The sequence below is a fragment of the Tupaia chinensis genome, unplaced genomic scaffold, assembly GCF_000334495.1.
Source record: "Tupaia chinensis unplaced genomic scaffold, TupChi_1.0 Scaffold000102_1, whole genome shotgun sequence".
Lineage (NCBI taxonomy): Eukaryota > Metazoa > Chordata > Mammalia > Scandentia > Tupaiidae > Tupaia > Tupaia belangeri.
In genome coordinates, this window is record NW_006159566.1 from 1,145,736 (window position 1) to 1,161,479 (window position 15,744).

Sequence of the window (15,744 nt, forward strand, 5' to 3'; positions counted from 1 at the left end):
CCTTCCCTCTCAGGCCCGGCCCAGGAAACCCGTTCTCCAGGCAGGCTGGCTTCTTTACTGAAGGCCTCACGTGCCAACCCCGGCGCCAGCTCAGCCCACCACCATGGCTTCCTTGTCCTTCCTTCTTCCGACATGGTCCCTATCTAGCGCGCCTCTTCCTCTTCAGCTTAACACTAAACCCTGTAGCCTGCATCTTACATCTCGGTAGTCACAGTTTGTTCGTTGAGCTTTGAAGTGTCAAGCTTACACGTCAAGCGCTTTTCCCAGCACCTAGGACGCTGCTTTGGTGGATCAGAATTAATGAACAGATATGCGAGTACTCAGATACGTTCGTGAATCAATGAGTTAGCTGTTGTAAATTTTATTTTTATCTGTTTTTAAAAAGTTGGTTGATTTCTTTGTGAGTGAGAAAGAGAGTGCGGGAGGGCTGGAGGGAGACCTAATGGGTCTTGATGCCGCGATCTGCCCCTTACTTCAGCCAGCCTCGGGTCATGGGCACATGTAGATTCAGGGAGGTCTCTGGATGGGAGCCTGGAACCTTTCCATGTGGTCAGCCTTGCAGAGACCCATGTCTTTCTGCTGCGACACTATCCAGCCCCCCTGTTTTAAATCGGTTAGGTTCAAGTTTCATACTCCGAGTCTAAAGTTTGCATCTTAATAAAATAGATAGAAGTTCCTATCTAGAACTCCTCCCTGGGGATGAGGTTGATAGGTTGAAGCCCAGTGCATACCATAAAATGTTTGTGGTCTGATCTTTAAATTTGGCATTGTCATTTCTGCCATTTCATCTGGAGATTGGGGAATAGTTCTTTTGATAAACATTGCCGTGAAAGAACAGTCATATAGAAATAACTGAATTCACAAATTTTAAGCCGAAGCCGAACTATATTATGGTCATGTATATTTTGCCAAAAGAGTGAAAGGCTGATCGTTCTTTCCCCCCATAATGTGAGGCTTTGATTTTGTTCTTTTTTGGTTAGAGAGATTGTTGCTATAGGGCACGTGTGCTCAGCAGAGAGACAGAGAGATAGAAAGTGAGAAATCACCCCCCAGGGGGGGCTGGCCATGCCGCAGTCCCTTCTCCTCTATTCTCCTCTCGGGATCTTGGGCACACACACGCTCAGTGTGAGTTTTAAGTTGCTGGATCTGGAGTTTGAACTGTGGTCGACTACGTGGGAGTCCAGCGACGTAACCATGACGCCATTTGCTGTTACCCGTTTTGGCTATTTTAAGCATGATGTCAGCATGTCAGTACCATGACAATGGCCCAGTTCAGAATGGAAACTTGACCCAGTTGACTGTTTAGCCCAGAGCAGGCCACGGCATCCAGAAAATCCTGGCAGGGCCTGCCCATGTGGTGCGTAGGCTTAATTGAGGGTTGTGGAAAATACTTAAATTTTCTAGATGAACTTAAGAAACTTTCAACAGTACTCTCTTTCCAGCCATAAATAGCAGGGCAGCTTTGTCCTATTTTTGTTGTAGAGTACACAGAAGATGGAACTCAGTATTGGAAGGAATGTTTTATGTCGCCAGAGAAGAAGATCTTTACTCAACACCATTCTCCTTTTTCTTGGCAGGCTCTTCTCAACCATCTGTGAGTCCAGGGGAACTGTCTCCACCAGCCATCCACCCAGCAAAATCAGAGTTAATAGTCAGCGCCGGCGACCCGCTTAGGCTGCTGTGCACTGATCCGGGCTTTGTCAAATGGACTTTTGAAAACTTGGATCAAATCAGTGAGAATTACCACGATGAGTGGATCACGGAAAAAGCAGAGGCCACCAATACAGGCAGATACACGTGCATCAACAAAGCTGGCCTCAGCACCTCCGTTTATGTGTTCGTGAGAGGTAAATACGGCTTTCTGTGACGCTATGCTCCGAGAACTTAATGTCCTGCTCTTCGTTTTGGATGACGTGTGGGTGACCGAGCCACGGATGAGACATTACTGGCTGTGTCTAGAAATACGTGTTCTTGCTGGCCCCCCCCCCCCAATCTCCTGATGTGTCGTGGCTTTGGGCATGACCCCAACTGGAAGCGTGTAAGGCTGTGATGCTCTTCCTAATGAGATTACAGTATGTGTAGCCCATTTGTCCGGCTGCTCTGAGCAAACCCTGAGAATAAATGAGGCCCTTTGGGAAAGCTGTGTTTTAATGCCTTGAGATACTAGATATTCCCACTTAGTAAAACACTTCAGGGAACGGAAGGCCTCTCAAGGCCTGAACAGACCAGCACTTCAAATGCTTTGGCCCATTCTCAGCAAGTAAACTTCAGAAAAAGAACTCAGTCAGCTAAGCCTCCCATGTCTGCTATAGATTCTGTGTAGCGTTGATCGATTTTCAAAAAATGTGACCTCTTAGAAAGAAAAGAAAAAAAATTTGATAGTTGTGTTTCTAGACCTCATCTTCTGTGACAGATTCAGTGGTTCTCCTGTGGTGTGTGTGTGTGTGTGTGTGTGTGTGTGTGTGTGTGTGTGTGTGTGTTTAATAAGAGGTTTTTGCCTTAGGGCATGTGTGCTCTCTGGGGAGAGAGAAAGAGAGACAGAGACAGTGAGAGTGAAAGTGAGAAATCACTCCCCTGGGGATGGCCATGCCGCAATTCTTTCGTCTCCATTCTCCTCCCGGGATCTTGGGCATGCACACACACATGCCTGGCATGATTTTCAAGCCACTGGGTCTGGGACTCAAAGCACAGTCGGCCATGTGGGAGTCCAGCAATGTAACTGCTACGCCATCTGCTGGCCCCTGTTCATGTTTTTCATATCCTTGCCGAAGGTGGGGCTGCTGCATTGGGTATCTCTTTTGGTTGATATAAAAACTGGATTACTGACGCTTAAGAGACATAACCAAGTTACAGAAGGAGAAGCAGAGTCCTAGGTCTCCACCTGAGGCCACCTGGGCTGGGGCTGTCATTGCACCATTTCTGAGGGAGGAGGCCTTCTCCATAGCATTATGAACTAGTAATGGAGACCTTTAGCCTCGTTTGGAGATCCGAGCTCCCTAACAAGTCTCCGTTTCCTCAGTACAGTATTTGGATTTGAGCCTGTCCAAATACTCCATCGTTTTTACTGGTCTGTCATCAGGGAGACAGAACGGTACACGTTCTACACGCTCTACTGGGTTAATAAGGCTGACGCACATGTTCGCGTGAAGAAGGTGGCCGTGAAATTGACTCTGCCTCCACTTATTTTCTCAGTTGTCCCTGCCTAACTGGGTAGCTGAAAGGAGGTATGCACAGATTAAGTCACAATTTAGCTTCAGGGTATGGTCATTGTTGAGCCAACCCATGCGCTGTTCTGTGACATTTTGGAGGGTATTCCATAATTTCCAAGTGGTAATGAAGTTTCATTCTGTTTGTTAATAGGATGGGCAGACAACGGAATAAATAAGGAAACTGCTGAATAGCCAAAGCCCTCAGAGAGCTCATGGTCATCTTCATTGGAAAAGGCGTTCTTCATAACTCAGAACTGTCCTTAATTATTACTGGTTTAAGCTGCTTGGGTATTTAACTAATCTATGTTAGAGTGATAAATGAAAGTGGGACATTATAGGAGCTAGACTCAAATGATTGAAAACTGTAGACAGCACCATGAACAGCTATGGCTTTGGACCATAGTTGGATAGTCATGAGGTAATTTGTGCACAGAGTAAATGAGTAAGGTCAGGGGGTACGTAATTCATTCTGATTTGTTTTTTTTTTCAAAAATAGGTCAAAATGGGACCAGCAGATGGTGTAATAGTTACATCGCTGTACTTCCATGTAGTTGACCACAGTTCGACTCCTGGACCCAGAGTTTTGAAACTCATGCCGGGTGCATGTGTGTGCATGCCCAAGATCCTGAGAGGAGAATGGAGGGGAAGGCATTTCAGTGTGGTCATTCCCCTTGGGGATGATTTCTCACTTTCTGTCTCTCCTGTGAGCATACACTCCCTATTGTAAAAATCTCTCTCTCTCTCAAAAAAAAAAAAGGGTTAAAGTTAAATGACGAAACAAGGAATATACTTCAGTATGTAAAATTCATTTTTTTTGGTAGGACACTTGATTTCCAGATGGAAAGGACCATTTAAAAACAGATTTTAAGTGTACTCTGTCGACCCAGTCCCCCATCTGTGTTATTACTGCACAGAGGAGGGTGGCCATGTATTGGAAATACAGAATCAGGTTTGTCTTGGCCTATGTGAGGTTCCAGTCTGCCCGCGCCATTCCATCTGTGCCTGGAGTCCCAGCGTAATGATTAATAGCGTCTCTCACTCACAAGTGTCCCACAGTGGGCAGTAAAGTCTTTCCAGGAACTCTTAAGCTCCCTCACATTGTTTGATTTCTAGAAGTTAGACTTACAGATTTCTTTCACAGAACATGAACGGGAATGGCCAAGGCTCACATGTTATTGGTGCTGGGAGTTTTCTGGATTTTCTTCAGAAGGTGAAAGGTTCTAGAGCCTGAAAACTCTGGAAAACGTCTCGTGTAGAGGCTTAGAGGAAAGGAAACCTTTTCCTGTCCCTGATAGACTTCATTAGACTCGCTTCTTCTTCTTCTTCTTCTTTATTTTTTAGAATTATTTTATTTTATTTATTTATTTTAATTTGACCAGAGAGGGGTAGAGAAAAAGAGAGAGGAAAAGTGTGAAAACAAGCTGCGAGGTCGGGGACTCGAACCACAGTCAGCCATGTAGGAGTCCAGTGCCCTTAACTACCGTGCCATAAACTCACTTATTTTCAGCTGATGCTCCGTGGATTATTTACTAGTTATTGTAGGAAAAGAATAACTGTTGTAATAGATTGTTCTCAGAGTTTTAAGAGCTCAAATTTTGGTATCAGTCTGACCTGGGTTGGAGTTCTGTATGACAATTTCTAGCCTGTAAAATTGCTCTTTTGAGACCTCACTTTCTTCGTCTGTAAAATGGTGGTCATGACAGTATCAGTCACATAAGGGCACTTTGAAGATTAAATGAGATGAAGTGTGTAATGGTCAAATTTGTGCTTGACCCATGTAATGTGTTTTTAGAATGTTAACTCTTACTTGTTAGGACTCTTTGGATAAATTTTACTCTTGCTTACACAGGAAAAAGTCAGCAACCATTTGGGGCACTAGCAATTGCTGTCATGAAAGGCAACATTTTAGATCTTTAAGAAATGTTTTTGGTAGGGACCAGCAGTTAGCGTAATGGCTATGTCGCTGGACTCACACGTAGTTGACCGCAGTTCACGTCCCGGACCTGGTGGCTTAAACTCAAGCCAGGCGCATGTGCTTGCGTGCCCAGGATCCCGAGAGGAGAATGGAAGAGAGGGGAATGTGGTGTGGCCATCCCCCCTGGGGGGTGATTTCTCACTTTCTGTCTCTCTGTCTGTCTGGCAAGTGCACGCGCCCTATAGCAAAAACCTCTCCAAAAAAAAAAAAGTTTTTGGTGTCTGTAATGAGCATTCAAACTCCTCGTTCCTGATATGCTTACAGATCCTGCAAAGCTTTTCCTTGTTGACCTTCTCTTATATGGGAAAGAAGACAATGATACGGTGGTCCGCTGTCCTCTGACGGACCCAGAGGTGACCAATTATTCCCTCAAGGGGTGTGATGGGAAACCTCTTCCCAAGGACTTGACATTTGTCCCAGACCCCAAAGCTGGCATCACAATCAAAAGTGTGAAACGCTCCTACCATTGGCTCTGTGTGCGCTGCTCTGCTGACCGAGGAGGCCAGTCGGTGTTGTCGGAGAAGTTCATCCTGAAAGTGAGGGCAGGTACGACTCCGTCCTTCCTTGTTTCTGGGAATTGGGGAATCCATTCACCTAAAGAAGACTTCCTTCTTCTTGGGGGTCCACCTTGCTATGGTCAGTTGAGGAGCTGGTTTATTAGTTCCCTAGCTTCAAAATTATGTCAGCTGCCATGAGTTCTTTATTTCACAGTCCTAACCGCAAGTGGCCAGTCCATGGCAGGTTCTCTCTGAAGTGGTGTATCTGCCATAGATCGGCATGTGGACGTACTGGAGGTGTTCTTAAACCTACTGACCTAGGTCGTCCCAGGGTTCCATAATCGTATCAAGTGTTCCTTCCAGAGAAAAGCATTGGGAAGCTCTAATTGTCCTGTTTGAAAACATTAGCATATAGCTTATTCCTTGTCTGATTTACTATTGACACATGAATTGACTTCCAGCTGATTAATTTTAATGCATTCACAAACTTCTAGATCTGAGAAGGAAAGTACGACAGACTCTGGACCTCGTTATTGTGGTAGTAGGTAGACTATTTCAGTGGCTGGAAGATAATCTAATTGGCATTCATCTCGAGTACAGTTCATATTAAGGCTTTTTAAAAAGTATACTCACTGAAGTTAAGGAAAATCCAATTATTTAAAAACCTATGATTTTTCAAAAGCAAAGAGTATTCTTTTTATAATATATGGGAGTGGCTCCTGTTTGGTTGTGAGAATATAATTCGCTGTAGGTTGTGTCCTTACGAAAGTACCAAGGTTGTCTGAGATGAAAACTAAAGCTACTTTAACACAGTAGGCTGTCTACAGGCTGTCTACCTGTTTTGAAAAAAAAAAAAAGCATTTTCTGAGAGTGTTATCATCTCACAGTAGACATTCCTGTCTTTTTGACTCAACATTAGTTAATTTACTTGAAGGTACACATTTCAATTACTAATGTCTTCAGATATGCAAATAATCCAGATAGGTTAGTCCCATACTTTGTATTTTATTTAAAAGATGATAACCTAACCACTCCACATTTGAGGGAAAATGGTAAGCTAAAATTTTCTGCTATAATAGAATGAATTATTGAAGGGCCACGTTTCTTTTTCTTCTAGCCATCAAAGCTATACCAGTTGTGTCTGTGTCCAAAGCAAGCTATCTTCTTAGGGAAGGGGAAGAGTTTACCGTGACGTGTACAATAAAAGATGTGACTAGCTCCGTAGGCTCAATGTGGATCAGAGAAAACACTCAGGTGAGTGAATTCTTTCATTCATTCTTCTCAATACAGGTTGAGCATCCCTAAACCAAAAACCTGAAATCCTGATGCTCCCAAATTCAAAAGTTCTTGAGCACCAACATGGTGCCCTAAGTGGAGAATTTCACCTCTGAACTTACGTGCCAGATGGCAGTCAAAACAAAAATATTGTATACAATATTGTACATTCAGGCTGTGTGCATAAGGTGTAAATGAAACCTACATGAATTTGGTATTCAGAGTCGGATGTTATCCCTGAAATACCTCATTATATATATGCAGGTATTTTAAAATTTGGAAAAGTTTGAAAATGTGATATAATGCTAGCAGTTTGGATGAGGGACACGTAACCTGTATGTTGTTCTTGCTGCGTGGGAGATTTTTTTAAAGAATTATTTGTCCTTAATTTTATTAATTATTATTATTAGTATTTTAATTTGACCAGAGAGAGACAGAGAGGGAAAGTAAGAAGGCAGTTCCCCAGATCTGGGACTCCAGCCACAGTGGGTTTGTGGGAGTCCAGTGCCCTTAAACACCATGCTCTGTGTCAGCCCCCTGTGTGGGAGATTTCAAGGTTTCTCTTGAAAGGAATCTGTCCGGGATGACTCAGTTGGTAGGTCTGTCAGAGGTGGGATCCTGGGAGTGTGTCAAGGTAAATATGTTTCCCATTCACCCCTCCCTATGTAGTTATGTACTTTTATTATCAGCTGGAAATAACTGCCGTTTTGTACATTTATTTTGAGAAAGTTGAAGAGATAGATTTTATCTTGCTGTTTCCTCAAATGACTTAAGTAGAAAAATTTAGAAAGAAATTATGGTTAAGGACCTTAATACCTCGATTTAAAGTTATTATTGATACTGTTTAGGCCAGATGACTTAAATACTATTGAAAAGATTGCCATCTTTCTTTTCCTTTTGTGTTTAAAAAGAATAGATGGTCTCAGATGTTATCAGAAAATTCTTCCTCTCCCACAAAATGGCCTGTCCTTTTGAAGGAAGGGTTTCTTTTTGTATGGATGATTTCTTCCCTTGAGGCTGGTTACCTGAGGTTAAGTTGCTCATGGCTTTCTGTTTGTTTTCAGATGCTATTAATAAAGTGGCTGTCTTTAATCTGAAACAGTTGGACTGTTCAGGATCTCATTCATTTAACAAATGCATATTGAATACCTACTGTATGTCATATACTGTGTTAGATATATCTTTAAATAGATTTTAGTCATTTAGATTTGAATTTTTTTTCTCTCTGCATACTCATATTAGTATCAACTTTGAGCTGTCCTAGTGTCCCTAACATTTTGCTCTAAAATTCCGTTGACTGAATTTTCAATAATTTTTGAGTGATCTTGGTCATCTAGTGAATTAGCTATCATAATGGTTTTTCTTCATCACACATGTCTGCGTTAATTGGAAAAGAGAAATACTTTATTTCCTCCTCCTCCTCCTCCACCTCATGCCCTAGACTCCACATTGGCAATTTCATGCCTTTTTAAAGAATTCTTTGCTAAACAAATAACCACGGCGATTTGCATAATGCAAAGACATTGGGATGGCTTTCGTGTAGACCTGTGATGGATGAGATCGTGCTAAATGAAGCCCGCCATTGACCGGAGTCTTGTTCTTTCAAACCAATGGCCCAGAGAAACAAGTTTCAGTTTTCATATCACATAATGTAATAAAAAGAACAGCTCATGTATGGATTTTTGGCTCACCTTACAGAACACAATCCCATATTAATTGGCTTTCTATAATCCTTAATTTCAGATGAGAGGCTAGTTTAGACTGCATGTGTATTTGAGCCTCTGTCTAACTTGAAAATGAGCCTTTTGGAAAAGAGAAATTAAATTGCCCCAGGCAGTTTTGTTCTGAACCATTTTTTTTCCCAAGAGCCTTTCATGCCATTCTCAATTAATCCACTGGTGCTGGTAGATAAGCCTTCAGTGTTGGGAACTCTTTGGGGAATCCCATGTGTACCTCCAAGGGTTAAAGAAAACCCAATCACGTGCAAACAATATGTAATGTGTGACTTGCAGATGGGGCTCGTGGCTCTCTGCCAAGGTTCATCTATGAAGCTTTTATTGATATCCTTTGGCTCAGTTTGGAATACTGTGACCACTATTAGCACTATCAAATTATTTTTAAAATCTATTATATTTGAGTCTGACCTTTTAGAATAAGTTGAAGTCACAACGACATTTCGGGTAGAACGATTTCTTAGAATTGTTGCAATTGTTTAATAAGCATTAGAAAATCTTGGCATTTAGTCAACACTTGCTAATCTTGGTTCGCTTTTCTGATGCTACTTGCTTAGTATTAGACATATTTTTACTTGCTTTTAGTTACGAACTTTGGCAGTATTCTAAATTATGGTCTTTGAATGTGGGTGCTGATGTTGCAGCAAGAACAAGCTATTTCTTCTGCCTCCGACAAGTTCAGTGTTCTTGTTTAGCTCCCTATTGTGGATTCTAGGACTCTTAAAAACAAAAAAAGTAGATGGTGTGGTTAAGGTGCTGGACTCCCACGTGGCAGACAGCAGTTAAGTCTCAGACCTGGCAGCTTGAAAGTAACAAGAGTGCATGTGTGTGCCCGAGATCCCAAAAGGTGAATGGAAGGGAAGGGATTGTGGCATGGCCATCCCCCCAGGGGGTAATTTCTCACTCTCTCTCCCTCTCTGTTACTCTCTGTTTCTCCAGCAAGTGTAAACGCCTTATAACGACCTTAAAAAAAAAAAAAAGAAAAGAAAAGAAGAAGTAGAAGAAGATGCTGCAAATCTAGAATTTAATGTGTTACTGTCCATTGTCACTTTGCTTTAATAGAGGAGAAGTCTGTGAGACGGTGGACTGGGAAAACCCAGTGTGAAAATGTCACTTGATCGTGCTGTCACGTTTTCTGAGCAGCTACTCTTTATGCAGTGGACTGGCGTATTTCTGCCAGTGATTAGAAGTCACTTAGAAGGGGGTAGCTTCAAATTTACATAGTGTTCCTAACTGGAAGGACCTTTCTAGATGGCATGTTTTCTTCCCTCTTACCCTTTCATTGGGTCATTAGGAAAGTCACGATGCATTTTTGCATAGAAAACCAGAAAAATAGGTGATTATTTTCTGAGTAACCTAATAAAAACAAAAGTTGAGATTAGTAGTGTCTTGGACTTACCCAAGATCTCACGATTATTTAAAAGAATAAAATGGTTTTATTTCAAAGCATTCATTTTCAGTAATCAACTCCGTATGTGCTTATTTTAATGCAAAACACTTCCAAAAATATAATAAAATTAGGAAAAAGAGAAATAGGTATAATCCCACCTTTGTAATAGCAGTGTTGTGTAATAAAAACACAATGTAAGCCTCAGGTAATTCTAAGTATTCTACTAGGTACATTACAAAAAGCAGAAAAAGTAGAATTCACTTTCATAATATATTCTGTTTGAGTCAGTGTACCCCAAATCTTTATGAATTTCATCATGTAATTAATGTAGACATTATTAATGAGATATTTCACGTTATTTTTCCTACCAAGTCTCCAAAATGTGGGACATATTTTTTATTTATAGCATCACTCAGTTTGGACTGCTGCAGTTCGAGTATTCGGTGGGCTAATCCTAATATATATTATACTCTGTAGCCTGCATTTTTTTCATGATTCTTTTCTTTCTTTCTTCTCTTTCCCATGTAATAATGTATTGTTACATGGTTGCAGTTTTAAGGGCCATTCAACTTACACTTTTAAAGTATTGGGTGGTCGGAAAAGCCATGACGCATTTTGCACACAAATGCGTCATGGCTTTTCCGACGAACCAATAATATACACTCTAGTCTTACTTTCTACATGGCCATAATTTTTGTTGCTTCCTGTACCTGGTACACTTTTAAGTCATTTCTGAGTTTTCACTGCAGTTAACATCTTGGAGCTTTTGTTTTCTGTTAAGTTATTTCCTTGAGATAAATTTGCTAGAGTTGACCGGAGGGTAATGAATGTACTTTGAAGTAGTGTTTTCTAGAAGGACTGTTCTGATTTTCAGTACAGTCAGGTGACCTCCCTTTATCAGGTTCATAAGAGCCCAGCCAAATGAATCGCCCTTGCTCTAATTCCATGTCAATATCAGCTCCTGTTTACCTTTTTTTAGTTATCCCCCTCCCCCCACCATAATAGGAATGTGTGTATTTTACAGAAAATTTGGAAGACACAGAATGCTCTATTTGATTCTCTTCCATCTTTTCAGAGAACTGTTCTAGTTTATATCATGGTGTACCCATGGTGTTGTAAATGCAAGCACTCTGTCCATGTCTAGTCTACAGACAGGTAATAAACGTGGGCGGTCACCTCACAAAGGGAAATTCACAGCCTTTAATCTTTAAGCTCATGCGTGAGTGATTAGGGGCTTGGTCTTATGTCTCATACTTCGAAACTCCCTTCAGTAACTGTCAAAATTCTGCTGGATAGGAACTGTATCTTGGCTTATCGAGTTAGTTGAAGGTATTCTGATTCTGTTTTCATTCCTGCAAATAATAAACGCTAATAAAACAGAACATTAGTGTCATCAGCAATGTATTCTCTCTCTTTTTTTTTTTTTTTTTTTTAAAGGTCCTTCACTATAGGGCGCGTGCGCTCAGACAGAAAGCGAGAAATCACCCCCCAGGGGGGATGGCCACGCCACAGTCCCTTCTCCTCCATTCTCCTCTTGGGATCTTGGGCACGCACGCACACGCCCCCGGCGTGGGTTTTAAGCCACCGGGTCCGGGATGCGAACCGCGGTCGACTACGTGGGAGTCTAGCGACATAGCCATTACGCTAACTGCTGGTTCCCAGCAATGTATTCTCTTTTGATCTTTGGGATATACGAGTGGTCTTCCAGAAGTGCATGGAAAATGTATATTGTGGAAAAGCTTGCATGGGTTCATCCTTTTTTGGCCTCAAAATAAACTTGTACTCTAAATTTATTTTTCCACAAAATTTCTGAAGTCCCTTCAGAGAACATAAAATGAAATAAAAGGAAATGTTAATACGATGTAAGTATGCTGACTCATACTGTAAAATATTGGTATTTCATGAAATTTTTTATATAGGAAATCCTAAAATTTAGCACTGCAGAGAATTAGGGGTTATGTATTCCGTGGTTAAGAAATGCATTTTCATGTTTTTTCATCATTAATAATGACTATCTTTCAATATGATCCTGTAATATGAAGTATTCCAATGACAAATTTGTCATGATACTGTATTATTCTTACTTAAGTAGTGTATAATGAATGCTAATATGGAGAAGTTAATTGCTGCTATTTTTAATTTATCTAGGAGAGATCCTGAATATAAATTATATGGTAATCTGTGATGTTTTTCACCCTCCCCTCCTGAACCAGAATACGAAAGTACAGGTAAACAGCTGGCACCGGGACGACTTCAGCTATGAACGCCAGGAAACACTGACACTCAGCCCTGTGAGCGTTAACGATTCTGGGGTGTTCATGTGCTATGCCAACAATACGTTTGGATCAGCGAATGTCACAACCACCTTGGAAGTAGTAGGTAAATACCTCTATGGGACTGTATAAATTACTGGCAATAGTAAAAAAAGAAATGTCTAGATAGTCCTTTTTTATGGAAATGGAATATTGAACAGATTCTGAGACTCTTATTATGAATGAATGAATGAAAGTTATCACTGTAGCCTTTGCAATTCAGCACAGAAGCAAGTTCTGCCATTTGATAGAGGAGTGGAAAGGTTTTCTTTAAGTTGTTCTGTGCTCCCCATCCTACCCTTCCCATGAAATTAACAAGATATAAATTGAGTTTTTGAAAAAATTCTATTCTTTTCGCTGGGTGATTCAAATTTAGAGATGGATGTAGACTTTATCAAGGAACCACAAATGCTTGGAGCCAAAAGTATTCCTCTCTATCTTTTGGAGAGGCTCCTCTGCCTTCGATTTATCGTCTCGCCACTCATTGACTCTAGTTCATTTGTAGCGAGGATGAATTGGGACGAGTGCCCTCTCTAACTCGCTCTGTTCTCCCGTCTTCAAGTCTTAGCTTAAACCTTCAGGAAGGTGGTCCTCTGGGGCATGAGGCATGAGGCATGGATTCTACAGAGCAGAGACTGGGACATGCTGATCTGCTTCCCAACCTCATCATCTCTGGAATGCACACTTGGTTTAACCTTGTCTTCTCTACTCTAGAAATCTCACTAAAGAGACCAGCAGGTGGCATGTGGTTAGGGTGCTGGACTTCCACATGGCCGACTGTGGTTTGAGTCCCAGACCCGGAAATTTGAAAATCAGGCCGGGCACATGTGCGTGCATGCCCAAGATCCTGGGAGTAGACTGGATGGATGAGAAGGGATTGTGGTGGGGCCCTCTCCCCTGGGGGGGGGGGGGTTAACTCACTTCCTGTCTTTCTCTCCAGGAAGTATACATGCCCTACAGCAAAAATCTCTCCAAAAAAAAGGGGGCGGGGAGAGAAATCTAAGTATTTATTTTCCAAGCATCTTTTTAAGGAGAGCCTAGGACAGTGAGCTCCTTGGTACTTTTGCTTTACCAAGAACAAAAATAATTTTAAATGATTCCATTTACACTTTCTTTTGTCTTTTGAGTGGTATTCGAACTTAATCTGTTTTCCTTTCTTTTTAATATTCTTAGTGTTTGACTTTGATTAAATACTTTGAGGGTAGTGAAATTCTTCATTATGAGCAATAATACAGTGATGCCATGGTGGTTTTCATACCTCTCCTTTTCCCTCTCCAGATCCCTTCAGTAATTTATGTAGCAGTAGTAGAGCTCTGTGATTTATCCCATCATAATCTCATACACGTTTGGTGTCTCTGCTGTGTTGTAATGGAAAAATCTCTCACCAGACGGAACATGGCAAAGATGCGTTACTTGCAATCAGAGAGGCAGCGCACGGACAGTGTGCCACTTTGTCCCTAACTGTGATTGCGAGCCATTTATTCATTTGAATAGAAGGCTGTGCTTTTAAAATATTAAACTCCATGAGCGCTAATTTGCTAAGTTGATTAGGGAGCGTGTTGATATATCAGCTTCAGCTCCAGAAAGCAATTAGTAAGGATGTTTTGAGCGTATCGTTGTATATAATCGGATTTTTAAAATCCATTCATCAATTTCCAAGAATATAACTGTATGACTGGAAAGACTTGTGGCGGTGAAACCGGAATCTGGTTTTGTATTGTTTCAGGAGCAGGTGGGGGTTAGAGAGGAACCAGGAAGAAAGCAAGAGAAAAATAACATTTTTAGGGGCTGGAAATAGGATTTAGAAGTGACCTGGATTAGTGAAAAGAACAAGGAGTTGCGATCACTCTGATCTGGCTTTGTCGTTTTAGAAATAAATATCTTAAAGTTGTATATATTTAAGGTATATAGCATGATGCTATCTATGAGAGATGTATATTGGGTCATCAGAAAAGTCATGATGTATTTTTCTATGCAAAAATGCATCATGACTTTTCCGACAGCCTGATAGTAGAAGATGATTGTAGTGAAGCAAATTAACTTATTCATTCCACATAGTTATATGCCTTAAAAAAAAAAAAATGAAATTTCAGAGGGCATGTGTGCTTATCACAGGGGGTGGACAGAAAAGGTACCCTTCTCTCCCCATCAGGGTGTGCTCACTTAGCAATTCCCCTTCCTGCATTTCCCCATTGCATCAGGATCTTGGACATGCACACATACAAACCTGGTGTGTTTTTCAAGCAACTGGGGCCGGGATTTGAACCATGATTGACCATGTGGGATCCAGCTCCCAGTACACAGGGTTTGCCCACCTGCATTACAGGGCCAGCCTGCTTACTCGTCTGTTTTTTTGTTTTGTTTTGTTTTGTTTTGTTTTGTTTTGGTAAGGGCAGCTACATCTGAGCTGTCTTTGAGTTAGGGCTTTACCACTTGGTTTTCTAATGTACTACTTTAACTCTGCCTGCATTTTCCCTACTGAGAAACACGGCCTATGGAAGCTAAAAAGATAGCGGGTTTTATGGAAGTGTTAGGCATAGAATTTGTAGTTGATTAAATGTGAATGCATCACCCATTTCTTAATGTAGAATTGCTTTTAAAAACTTATTTGTAAACTGTTCATCAGATTAGAGATTGATAACCAGAATACAGGGGTACCTTCTAATAAAAGCAAAAACACAAAAACAACAAAATGAATAACCCAGTTTAAAAATGGATAAATGAGCCGAACAGACAACTCTCCAAGGAAGATGCATGAATGGCCAAAATACATATGAAAAAATATTCAACATCTTTTATATGATAAAGTGGCATAGTGGTTAAAGTGCTGGACTCCACATGGCTGACCACAGTTCAAGTCCCGGACCTGGCTTGCAGCTCACTCTGAGCATGTGCATGCCCAAAATCCTGAAAGGAGAATGGAGAAGGGATTGTGGTGTGACCGTCCCTCCTAGGGGGTGATTTCTCACTTTCTTTCTCTCTCTGTTTCTCCACTGAGTTCATGTACCCTATAACAAGTCTCTCTAAAACACACAAAGTCACAAGCTGGCAAGGCTGTGGTGAAAGGTGACCCTCTTGCACTGTTGGTGGGAATGTAAATTAGTACAGTCACTGCAGGAAACAATATTGAAGTTCCTTGAAAATCTACAACTAGAACTACCATCTCACCCAATGATTCTACACCTTGGTATTTACCCAAAGGGCAGGAGAACAGTCCAAGAGACACTTGCATATCCATGTTTATCGTGGCGTTATTCACAATTACTAAGATGGGGAATCTACCTAAGTGTCTAAAAACAGAAGACTAGATTGAAAAACTGTGGCACGTAATTCACTATAGAATACTACTCAGC

At 41.2% G+C, this 15,744-nt stretch overlaps 1 protein-coding gene across 2 annotated transcripts in view; it reads left to right on the forward strand.

Moving 5' to 3' along the window:
* The window catches only part of KIT (KIT proto-oncogene, receptor tyrosine kinase), a 96,627-nt gene that overhangs the window by 38,191 nt on the left and 42,692 nt on the right, over positions 1–15,744 (forward strand). For both annotated transcript variants that reach the window (XM_006143684.2, XM_006143685.2), the window contains exons 2-5: positions 1,578–1,847; positions 5,449–5,730; positions 6,799–6,935; positions 12,293–12,458. In XM_006143684.2, coding sequence (XP_006143746.1) covers positions 1,578–1,847; positions 5,449–5,730; positions 6,799–6,935; positions 12,293–12,458 — 855 coding nt within the window. The remainder of the gene's footprint in view (positions 1–1,577; positions 1,848–5,448; positions 5,731–6,798; positions 6,936–12,292; positions 12,459–15,744) is intronic.